Source organism: Vipera berus, assembly GCF_964194415.1.
Source record: "Vipera berus genome assembly, chromosome: Z".
NCBI lineage: Eukaryota > Metazoa > Chordata > Lepidosauria > Squamata > Viperidae > Vipera > Vipera berus.
In genome coordinates, this window is record NC_138205.1 from 19,478,403 (window position 1) to 19,491,138 (window position 12,736).

The 12,736-nt window shown below is 44.2% G+C and overlaps 1 protein-coding gene across 1 annotated transcript in view; it reads right to left on the reverse strand.

The window, feature by feature from the left end:
* Positions 1-4,438: 4,438 nt before the first annotated feature.
* The window catches only part of LOC308678684 (pleckstrin homology domain-containing family A member 4-like), a gene marked incomplete at its 5' end in the record, with an annotated part of 37,200 nt that continues 28,902 nt past the window's right edge, over positions 4,439-12,736 (reverse strand). The window contains 4 exons of the mRNA XM_081345921.1: positions 4,439-5,464; positions 9,727-9,892; positions 10,433-10,594; positions 12,209-12,261. Coding sequence (XP_081202047.1) covers positions 4,866-5,464; positions 9,727-9,892; positions 10,433-10,594; positions 12,209-12,261 — 980 coding nt within the window. The 3' untranslated portion in view covers positions 4,439-4,865. The remainder of the gene's footprint in view (positions 5,465-9,726; positions 9,893-10,432; positions 10,595-12,208; positions 12,262-12,736) is intronic.

Here is a 12,736-nt window from a genome sequence, read left to right on the forward strand (position 1 = left end):
ATCCTATTTCCCATCTCCATTTTGCTGCAGTTGGGCACGTGAAAGGCTAAAATAATCAGGGTTGTTTCCAGTGGCTCTAAAATGTTTTGGGTGTATTCAGAGGAGATGAGATGAGATGTAGATAGGTAGATTGGGTAAATTCTTGACTTTAGTTTACAGGTAGTCCTTGACTTATGACCTCAACTGAGCCCAAAATTTCTGTTGCTAAGCAAAATTGGGGAACTGCTCTACAGTGATTCCTCTTTCGATCCTTTCAGTTAATAGGAGTTGACCGACAGAACTCTAGAAGCAGGCAAATGCCTACAGGACATATTATCCTGAGTTCCTGCTGGAAAAATATGTTTCAATATTCTCTGAATTGCTGAACCACATTTTGGCAAATTCATTCCATTTTCAGATTGATTTTCTCAAGTAATGTTCCACTCGCAAAACTAGGAAGCCAAAGGAGATAAGTTGGAATTCTGCTCCTGGATTATCACTGTCTGAACACAATATAATTTGTAGATAGAACATTGCTTTAAAAAAACAAAAGGCACCTGCCAAAAGACTCAAGGAAAGGAATAGAATAGAATAGAATAGAATAGAATAGAATAGAATAGAATAGAATAGAATAGAATAGAATAGAATAGAATAGAATAGAATAGAATAGAATAGAAATCTGGAAGGGACCTTGGAGGTCTTCTAGTCCAGCCCCCTGCTCAAGCATTTCAGATAAGTGACTGTCTAGCTTCTTCTTAAAAAGAGAATGGGATGAATTGGCCAAAATGTTATTGTTTCATTGCTTCTAATACATGTTCCCCCAAGATCCAATTATTCCTATTTCTTTTGTTTCTTGTAAGCATATGTGTATGTATATATAAAAGGGAAATTGAGTGTAAAGTATTCTTCATTATTTATTATTTGGAAGTAGCTGGGTGGTATAATGCTGAGACACATTTTCTTAGATCTGTACATTGAAAAAATCTTTACATTCTAAAGCGGACTTATAAAGAATAGATAAGACAAATTATTTGGAGCATAAAACAGTGTAGCTAAATTAAAAGTGGAAAGGAAGTCTCTTGCTAGGCATTGAAGTTACTGATTTCACTTACTTGGAATGTAGAACAAGTTTTCAGATGTTAGTTTTGAAATCTTTCCTGTTGCAAAGTGAATGACTGTTTCCAAATCCTAATCCAGGGGTCTTCAAACTTGGCCGTTTTATGACTTGTGGACTTCAATTCCAGAATTCTGGGAATTGAAGTCCACAAGTCATAAAACGGCCACGTTTGGCGACCCATGTCCTAATCTGTGAGCACCACTCAATGAACAGGCAAAGGCTCAGAGATATATTACGTTAAAATGTTTATTGATTATACAAATTGGAATAATTCACACATGGAAAGGCTTAGTGTTTACGTCTGAGGAAGTTCCCGCAGTAGCTGGCACATTCTCCTTAAATACAGTAGAAAGATTCTAATTCTTAAGAGGGAATTATAATTCTGCATGGAGAGACAGGTGCTTCAACAGAGCAAGGAGCTGTTACAACAGGAATCTTTGACTGCTTTGCTCAGATTCTTGAGTTGTGCTCCAGGATACAATTTTGAGTGCTGTTTGCTTAATCTCTTAACAAAGTCTGTACAAGAATCTCAAGACAAATTTCGCAGCTAATCCTATCTCAGCAATGTGGCTAAGTAGGCCTACCGAATCTGTTGGGTTGTTAGAAAGATTTTAAGGCTGGCAGAAAAGTCCAAACACAAGCTGGCAGTCAAGATTTAGGATTTCTGCTTCTTTGCTTATCTCTAGGTCAGGGGTAGGCAACCTTGGCTCTTTTATGACTCATGGACGTCAACTCCCAGAATTCCTGAAGTCCATGAGTCATAAAAGAGCCGAGGTTGCCTACCCCTGACCTAGGTGAAGGTAAAGGTTCCCCCGCACATGCGTGCTAGTCGTTTCCAACTCTAGGGGCCGGTGCTCATCTCCGTTTCAAAGCGGAAGAGCCAGCGCTTGTCCGAGGACGTCTCCGTGGTCATGTGGCTGGCATGACTAGACGCCAAAGGTGCACGGAACGCTGTTACCTTCCCACCGTAGTGGTCCCTATTTTTCTACTTGCATTTTTACATGCTTTTGAACTGCTAGGTTGGCAGAAGCTGAGATGAGTAACAGGCGCTCAGTTACGCGGCACTCAGGATTCGACCCGCCCAACTGCCGACCTTCTGATCGACAAGCTCAGCGTCCTAACCCACTGAGCCACCGCGTCCCTTATCTCTACTGGTTGCCCAAATGTTATAGCCTAGGTATCGCAGGCTTAGTCTGGAGCAACTAGGGAGTATTTTTTTTCTTCCTATTTAATTCTTGAAGATTGTTTAGAAACTTCCTGCAGTTTTCTTGGCAAGTTTTTTTTTCTTTTTCAGAAATGGTTTGACACTGCCTTTTTTGAACTGAGAGAAACTGACTGGCCCGAGGTCACCTAGTTGGCTTTGTGCTGAGGCAGGGCTAGAGCTCCAGAGACTTCCGGTTTCTAGTCTGATTCTTTAACCAGTACACCAAACTGGCACGCACATTACGGTTTAATTCTCTTTATGTTTAATTCTTCAGGTAGCTTCCATGTAAGCAAAGCCTTCATCCAGGCTCCTACATTTCAGACACCAGAAATGGAGGAAAATGTCCCTCGTCAATAATCGCTATCGCTTTTTCTTCTTCAGCTTTTCTAGCTAGCTCTATTTTCTTTTTGTCATTTTTGTCATTTTCTTTTTGTAACTTTTTTTTGTCATTTTTGTCACACATTCACATGGTGTGGTAGGATGGAGGGTTTGTTGTCACTGTGTGTTGGGGGGAGAGAGCACGGGGGGAGGCTCAGCTAATCTCAATGTACACATGTTGTACTTTGACAATAAAGGTTTATTATTATTATTATTATTATTATTATTATTATTATTATTATTATTATTATTATTATTATTATTATTATTATTATTTCTGAAGTCAATCCAATTCCGTTCAGTCTATTCTCTCACTTCCCACACTTCTCATCGCCTTCCTGTTCCATTACCTTACTAACTTCCCTACCTTTGTCTGCTGTGGCTCTAGGCAAAATGGCATGTCCATTCTGATCAAAAACTATGGGATGTGCTCCTGCGCAGGCCACCAACTGTTTGTACTGGGAATGAGTCAGCCAGTCCTGAGTTACATTCAAGACATAAATCACTGCCTTTGTTTTAAGAGACACCAATTTTCATGAGAAACATTCCTTGTGCTTGCTAGGACAGATCCAAATGTTTTTTCAACACAAGCCATTGCCCAATCGTTCTCCCCACACAATCAAACTATTCTTTCTCTTCCCAATTGGAGATAAAACTCCCATTCACAGATCTTAGTGGCAATTTCCTTGCTATATTTTCTTCTTAACGCAAGTACAGCTGCTTCTTGAGTCATCTAGGAGGAGAGCTTGCATTTCGATAGGGCTTTCCAAGAAAATTATCCCTATCTCTGAAACCCACCCCTATTTACAGAAAAAAAAGATATCTATTTATAACCCAAGACAGCCATAACAAACCAAAATTATGAAAAGGATTCAGCAGTCAGATGCAATTGCTGAAAAAAACCCTCTGTGTTCTTACATTCACACACACACCCTCGGAATGCTCAAATATTCTGGTATGAAAAAGTGTTTTTTTTTTATTTCCAAATCGCAATCTGGGAATTGAACGATGTCTCAAAAATGCACTGAAACATAGGTGTTTGCAAGATGGAATGGGAAATTGTCTCTCTGAAGCCAGAAATTTCTGCAAAGTTGTAAGCAAAAGTGAAATGAGAGTTCTAGTACCACCTTAAGCATGAAAGCTGGCTGAGTGACTTTGGGACAATAATTAGGAGATGGTAAGTTCTAGTCCCACCTTAGGCATGAAAACCAGCTGGGTGACTTTGGGACAATCACTCTCTCTCAGCCCAACTCACCTTATAGAATTATTGCTGTGGGGAAAATAGGATGAGGAAGAAGTATTAGTTACGTTTGCTATCTTGAATTATTTATAAAAATAATAAAGGTGGGATTTCTCAAATAATAAAGGTGGGAATCTTTTAAAAAATGCAGGAAGTATTAGTATCATCCAGCTAGGATGTACAGTATGATATGTCTTCAGAATGGCTTTTGTTGAGTATTTGCAGAGACCAATAGTTGGGGATATCCATTAATGTCTACCTTTTTTAATCAAACACTTGTACATCTTTAAGCATGGTAATCTTATTTTTTTAGGAGTATCCCACAGGCACCTGTACATGGATACCTTAGCTTTTTTTTTCCCCTTAAAGAGAGAACACTTCCTACTGCTGTCTCCTTAGGCAATCTTGGTGGATTTTGACCTCCTAAACATCAAGGAGTAAGAGCATTCTCTGCCATAACTACTAAATTTCTTGAACATGTATAGATTTAAAATTGAGTGCTCCCATTTCCCAACCCGGTATGTAAATCTGTAGACCAGTGTTTCTCAACTCTGTCAACTTTAAGATACATTGACGTCCACGTATTTTAAAGCTGCCAAGGTTGAGAAACACTGCTGTAGACCCAAGATCATGGAACTCATCATGATTTCTTTCGGGAAGTGTCTAGGATTGGAGCAACAATAAAAGCTAAAAAAACAAAACATTATTTCTCTAGACTGGATGAGTTGATGAGAAAGTAACCGGAAAAAGCTGGTCGAGAAATATATAGATGATATGCTGGAGATGTTCACATGCAGGAGATATGGTGTTTCTGACCTAAAAGGCCAAGGTTTTAACTGTTCTTGTTTTGAATATTTCTAAGATTTAGAGCAGGCAACCATCTCCAGGGGCTTGTCCCTATTCTTTTATCACCCTTTAAATCTTCTCTTCATCTCGGCCCACTTCATTTAAAAACTTGATTTTATCAAGGTGACCTTGACAGGCTGTGCCACTTCTCCAAAATATGCTGCCACCTGTTGAGGCTCACCTCTCCAATGGATGCATCTACCACTGTTTAGGCTCGGATTGCCGACTAGCTTTTGATCAGCTGCCCACATCTCTAAGTCCCATACCGGAGGCAGAACCCAATTGGCCGTTCTGCAAAAGCATGCGTTCCAATTGGTTGGCTGAGGCAAAGGTTCCTCCCAATGAGGGCCACTGAGTAGGAATGGCTCCTCTCTGGCTGAGTCAAACAGGTGAGGTGTTGGCTGTGGAGCCTTCATTTTGGATGACAACCAGCTTTCCTTGCAAGGACAAGGCGAGGACCAGTCGGAAGCTTCTGAGGCACTCGACAATGGTTTGGTTCCTTGGGGTGAAGCTGGCATCTGATTTGCAGCTTTAGAGTCGGCGCTGCAGCTGGGATTCTGAGCGACTGTTTGATTGTGTCCAGCTGTTGTGTTGCTAGAGTCTAGCTTTATGCAGGTGCCATCCCCAGGAAAATAGTGATGGTTCAAGCCATCTTGTGAGGCAAGCAAATCCTCTAGGGAGGAGCGAGAACTGGTCCTTCCTGGGGAGAAAAGGACACGAACTATATTAGGAAACCTTGATCTACCAAGCACTCAAGCTCTGTGGACAATAGGCACAATCACTTGGCACATAAGGTGGCCGATAGTTTCAATAGGAGGGCAACAATAGCCAACTTTGGCTGATCTGGAAGCTACAGGAGAGTCAGCTCTGGTTAGTGAGTTGGTGGGGGAGATGACCAGAGAATGACAGGGCAATTGGCTAAAGCAGGGGTAGGCAACCTTGGCTCTTTTATGACTCATGGACTTCAACTCCCAGAATTCCTGAGTCAGCATAGCTGACTCAGGAATTCTGGGAGTTGAAGTCCATGAGTCATAAAAGAGCCAAGGTTGCCTACCCCTGGGCTAGAGTAACTAATGATAGTGAATTGTGGATACCAGATGAGAAGCCCTTTAGCACAATATTGTGAGCTATTGCTCCATTCAAATCTTCTGGGATGTAGCAGAGCCTTGGCTGCAAGGCCCCAAAACACCAAAGTCAACTCCGATTGGGAAGCTACAAGTCAGCCACAAATCATATTTTTTACACTTCTAACAAGCTGCACAGAAATTTGGAGGGCTATTTGGGGCTTCATTTTTAAAGTTTGGCGCATAGTTTTAATTAAAAATGTCCTAAAGAAGACATGTATTGAAAAGGAGAGAGCAAAAACAAATGACCCAAAGCAAGAAAGGATGAAACTAATCTCAGTCAACTGTGAACATTCCCTCGGGTTGCAGGCACGAGCCTGTGTTTTTGTTATACTGTGTAAGCAGTGATCAGTTTTCATCTGGCATCTTGGGTGGGCTTGGTATGCAAGTCAGTCTCGGGGTTCAACAAACAAGCGAACGGGAAGTCCACACAATGATAAGGGCATAGTGCAGGGGTCTTCAAACTTGGCCCTTTTCTGACTTGTGGACTTCAACTCCCAGAATTCCTCAGCCAGCAAGCCTGGCTGAGGAATTCTGGGAGTTGAAGTCCACAAGTCAGAAAAGGGCCAAGTCTGAAGACCCCTGGCATAATGGAACAACAGTGCAGCCTCTGTAGCCTTGGCTGGAACATCCAGGTAATCCTTGACTTTCAAGCATCCATTTAGTGACCCTTCGAAGTTCTCACTGAAAACTGACTTACGACCAGTCCTTGCACTTATGACGGTAGCAGATTTCCAGGGTCACGTGATCAAAATGTGAGTGCTTGGCAACTGGAATGTATTTCCAAGAGTTGCAGCATCCCAGGGTCATATGGTCACCATTTGCTCCTGACAAGTTAAAAGTAAATGGGGGAAGGGTGGACTTGCCTACGATCCACACGATTCATTTGACAACTGAAGCGTTTCACTTAACAACCATACGGTATCAAAATAAGTCAGGCATGACTCATGACTCACTTAAGATGCTTGGCAATGGAAATTCTAATCCCACTTCTGGTTGTTTAAGTCAAGGGCTACCTGTACAGGACTCCGTGGCTTAAACAGAGTGTTAAGTCACTGGCATATATTCAACTCTTCATACCTAGGCATGCTGAAAGTAGGCTACTGGCTTCTGTTTGTAAAGCACGGGGACCAACCTATTATCTGGGGAACCCACTAATGAAGGTCCCATGTGGCATCCTAGAGTGTACTTAAAACTACAGATACTCCTCAACATACAACCACAATTGATTCTAAACTTTATGTTGCTAAGTGAGATATTTGTGAAGTGAGTTTTTGCATTTTACGAACTTTCTTGCCCCAGTTGTTAAGTGAATCACTGCAGTTGTTAGTTTTGTAACAAGGGCTGTTAAATGAATCTGTTTTTCCCCATTGACTTCGCTTATCAGACGGTCGCAAAAGGGGATCCCGTGACCCCAGGACACTGCAAGCCATCATAAATCTCAGTCAGTTGTCAAGCATCCGAATATAAATCACATGACCGTGGGGAATGCTGCAATGGGGTCATAAGTGTGAAAAATGATACTAAGTCACTTTTTTCAAAAGCTGGAAGGGACCTTAGAGGTCTTCTAGTCCAACCCCCTGCTCAAGCAGGAAACCCTATTTCAGATAGATGGCTGTCCAGTTAAAAATCATCAGTGATGAAGCACCTAGAGCAGACATGTCAAACCCGTGACGTCACGTGACATCACGCAACATATCGGGACGGTTTTGCCATTGCCGGCAATGGGGTGGGCGTGGCTTCCGGATGAAGCATCCAGCCCGTGGGCCGGCAGTTTGATACCCCTGACCTACAGCTTTGGAAGGCAAGCTGTTGCACTGGCTAATTGTTCTCACTGTTAGGAAGTTTCTCCTTAGTTCCAGGTTGCTTCTCTCCTTGATTAGTTTCCATCCGTTGTTTCTTGTCTTGCCTCCTGGTGCTTTGGAAAATAAGTTGACCCCCTCTTTACTTTGTGGCAGTCCCTCAAATACTGGAACTCTGCTGTCATGTTCTCCCCCCCCCCCCCAGTTCTTCTTTTCTCTAGGCTGGCCATACTCAGTTCCTGCAACTGCCGTTGTAACATCAAACGATCATTAAGTGAACTGTTGTATGTTGAGGACAATCTGTGTATTGAAAGGGCTACGGGCCAGACTGGATAGCTGAAAAAAGCACTTTCCCAAGAAGGCAGCGATGAATTACTTCTGTTATCGTTGCCAGGAGAACATCACAGATCTGTCCAAGTCATCACCAGAAGCTGACTCAAGGGAGCCGTGGCTTTTTTGGTCAAGAACACAGAAGTGAAACAGTTTTATTATGGCCTCTGCAGCTAACAAAGTCAGTATTGTGTACAGGATTTTGGATAGGAAAACACACTGACCACGGAAAAAGTCCAGGTACACAAGAGTCTTTAGTCTTTATACATAGAGCCCGTCTATAAAGGAGATGGATGGTTAAGAAGTTTGGTGTATAATTAAATAGCCCACAGTTAGCAACCATTCATTCAGCCAGCATTCAAATTATGAAGGCCTTTCCGGGTGGTCCTCAAATTGTGCTGAGATAACATGGGTTATGAGCATGATCCAAACGTTTGGGAACTGGCATGCAATTCTTATGGTTGCAGCGTCCCATGTGAGGGGCATTTGTGATCTTCACTGACATAGTCAATGGGGGAAGCCAATGGGAGGTTATCAATGGGGATGAGGTGACATCACACCTAACAATTACAGGGTTCACCTAATGACTGCAGTTGGAACTGCTGTCATAAATCACATGATGTCATGCTTTTACAACTCTCATCACTTAGTGATGGAATTTCCAGTCTCAATTACCGTTGTTAACTGAGGACTATCTGCACCTGTTGGGAAGGGACTGGCAGGAAAAGAAAAAAATATGAGATTATATCCATACAAAACACAAAGGAAAATCATGTGAAGCTTAGGGCTCTTGGGCTGTATCTAAGACAAAGATGATGTTCTGACAACGCCTTGGAAGACGTGTGAATGAGGCATACCAGTGTCCAGAGGCTGTAGAATATTTGTATACAGGTGGTCCTTGACTTACAACTACTCATTTAGTGGCCGGTTCAAAGTTACAACGAAAAAGGTGACTTGTGACCATTTTTCACACTTACGACCGTTGCAGCATCCCTGTGGCCAGGTGATCAAAATTCAAATGCCTGGCAACGGATTCATATTTATGACGGCTGCAGTGGTCTGGGGCCACGCGATCGCCCTTTTGTGACCTTTTTATAAACCAAGTCAATCGGGAAACCAGATTCACTTAACCATGTTAAATAACTCCAGTGATTCACTTAGCAACTGTGGCAAGAAAGGTCGTAAAATGGGGCAAAGCTCACTTAACAAATCTTTCGCTTAGCAACAGAAATGTTGGGCTCAAATGTGGTCGTAAGTCGAGGACTACCTCTACTACTTAAACAAGGCATTTGCTTTCAGGGAAATAAAAGGCAGAACGAGACAACCCAAGAGGCGATGCAGAATTAAGGAGGCTGTGAATTGTACATTTTGGATCAGGTTTTGCAAAAAAACAAAACACCAAAATGTAACCTCCAGGGACGATACCCTTGCCCAGGGGTAGGCAACCTTGGCTCTTTTATGACTCGTGGACTTCAACTCCCAGAATTCCTGAGGAATTCTGGGAGTTGAAGTCCACGAGTCATAAAAGAGCCAAGGTTGCCTACCCCTGCGCCTTGCCTATCAGGGATCTGAGTCAGCATTTTACCCACTTAGGTGCATCACCACCCTAACATGGACCTATTCGGGGGGGGGAAGGGGGGGAGGATCAAAAGGCAGGACATACATGCTTGGGACAAATAAAGAAATGCAGCGGCCTATCCTAGTACCTGTGAGGAGTTTTCCCCGCTGCGAAGCCTCTGTTGCCAGCGCATGGGAGAGCTGGATTACTCGCTGTCGCTCCCACTCAGGGGTTGGGGGGCACCGAGGAGGCTTGACTTCCCCAATTTGCACTCCCTCCTTGGGTGATGACTCAGGGGGGGCATTGGGGAGGGGCTGAAGGAGAGATTAAACGATGGGAGGGGAACGTGGCGTGAGCAACACACAGATCTAGGCCCAAGCTCTTGACAAAAGCCACCCCTCGTTTACCGTCTAAAGCTACAGATTAAGCACCCCATCCTTTCCTTCTGCTTTCGATTTACAAAGCCTGGAAGACAAAGCCTTCGGTTTCGCTGGATACTTGTGCAAAATCGTAACACCTCTTGGTGGGAACCTTTCCTTTTCTCAGCCCCCCCCCCTGCCCAAGCGTGAAGCAGCCCCTTTCACTCCTGGCTCCGAAGACCCAGCTGTCTTTATCTGATCCTTCGGCCGGCTTCCTCTTAACAAACCCAATTGGCTGGTTTCCACCACCAGAAAGAGAGTCTAGAAATCTTATCTTTCTCCCGCCCAACTGCCCAATGTATTTTGGCACCTCTCTGGGCCACAGAGCCTCTCTCCCACTTAGCGTCAGGGTGTTTCACTAAAGCGTCCACCCAAGACCCCTGCCATTCTCCTACGCTCCCCCTCCTCCTCCTCCCCACAAGGCTTCACACCCACCCGGCTAGACCCATGCTTGAGAGTGTCTCGCCAGTGGCCCAGGGGAGTGGGCTGGGCAGCCTCAGATTTCCGTTTGGCCTCCTGGTGCCGCTGCATCCTGTCCAGCTGTTCCTGGGCGCTCATGCGGGACCGCCGAGGGACCGTCGTTTCGGAAGAGGCCACCTGGATGTGAGGGAAGAAGGGAGGGTTGGGAGAAGTCACGGCCCAGGTGCCACACTTTTACCTGCAAAGGTTTTTTTTCCTCTTTAATACTAAAGGTAAGAGGTAAAGGTTCCCCCGCACATGCGTGCTAGTTGTTTCCAACTCTAGGGGCCGGTGCTCATCTCCGTTTCAAAGCCGAAGAGCCAGCGCTTGTCCGAGGACGTCTCCGTGGTCATGTGGCCGGTATGGCTAGACGCCAAAGGCGCACAGAACGCTGTTACCTTCCCACCGTAGTGGTCCCTATTTTTCTATTTGCATTTTTACGTGCTTTCGAACTGCTAGGTTGGCAGAAGCTGGGACGAATAACAGGCGCTCACTCTGTTACGCGGCACTCAGGATTCAACCCGTCAAACTGCCGACCTTCTGATCGACAAGCTCAGTGTCCTAACCCACTGAGCCACCGCGTCCCTCTCTTTAATACTACAACTTCAAAAATGAATAAGCCACACCCGAAGGGAATGGGAAGCTACTTCAGCACCCTGTTTACCTCCCCTGCATTGGGCAGGATTGAATTTTGAACCCCTTTTTTCCATAAAGGGATGAAATTAATGGCTGGGCTGAACTTGAAGGCATCTGTGGCATTCCTTCCAAATCCTAAGCCAGCTCCCAAATCAGGCCAATTTCCCACTTCTTAAGGAACCCTATATTGCACCTCCAAAAAAACACTGGCCCTGCCCATTCCAGTGATACCATGATGTTATAAGGCACATCCCTCACGGCTTCCAGGCAGGACGCAAAAAAATGTGTGGCCGATTCCTAAGCTACTGCTTTGCCACGCTGGCATTCTTTTCCCACCATGCATGGGCTTTGCAATCATTTATGACTTGCCCACCCCCATCCATCCATTACAACAGGGGTGGGGAACCATGGCCCTTTTATGACTTCTGGACTTCAACTCCCAGATGTCCTGAGCCAGCATGGCTGATGGCTGGCTCAAGAATTCTGGGAGTTGAAGTCCACGAGTCATAAAAGGGCCATGGTTCCCCATGGCTGCATTAGGACTTAATCTCTTTCCTCGTACATTCCAGAAACTGTTAAAACAAGGTTTTTTTTAGTTGTAGTTCTAAGAGCCACTGAATGTTCATGAAAAGCTGGAATGAATAAAACGATTGTTTAAATCGCGTCAACTGCCATCCCTCGTCAATCTTCCCCAACCACATGTCTTGGAACTAACGGTTCCCAGAATTCCCCAGGTCACATCTGAAAAACACTAGAGGAGAGCCGGGATGGCATTATGGTTAAGGAGTTGGTCTAGATCAGTGTTTCTCAAGTTCAAAATTTTGTGTGGACTTCGGCTGCCAGAATTCCTCAGCTGCTGGCCACTGGCTGAGTTGATGAGCTTGGAAAAGGCTCATTTAGCACCATGAAGATTCAATTCAACTCCATTCTCATCCTGCCTGGGGGCGACTCGCTGTGTCTCAGCCCAACCTACCTCACAGGACTGTTCTTTGGAAAAACAAAAGGGAATGCCATGGATGACACTTTTGAGCTCTTGGAGGAAAGGCAGGGTAGAACCTAGCAAATAAATAAATAGCCAAGTGAGGAAGGCGGCAATAATTTTGCCATCCGTCATACCTTGACAACGCTGTGTTCAGGAACTTCACTTCTATGGATGCAGCCTTCATGGTCTATGGAGTGGAAGGGAAGGGAAGGGAAGCAAGGAAGAAAAAACAACCTGTCAAGCTTAAATTTCCTGTCTCTCCCTAGTTTCTGCTTCCACACCATTTGAGTAAGCAATCAATAAATGGCATCCTCTTAGTTGCAGGACAGAGAAGCATCCATCCTTCAAGGTTAGAGCAGGTGACAGATGTGTCCTGCTTCTGCCAAGGGAACATTTTCTGACCAATGGGAAAGCAGCCCTGGTACGGGAAGGGAAGAAAGAATTGTTTCTATTGCTCCCTTCTGGGAGGAGTTTCGAAGCATTTACAGCAGAACTACTGGATTCTGTAACAGCTTTGTTCCTTATGCCGTCTGTCTTGTAAATTCTCAGGATTCTTCTTCTCTTTTTTTTGCCACATATATATGTATATATTCAAACTAGACTGTGATGTTTCTCTGTGTCATATATATGTGTGTATGTGGGTATATGGCGTTTTTTTGGTG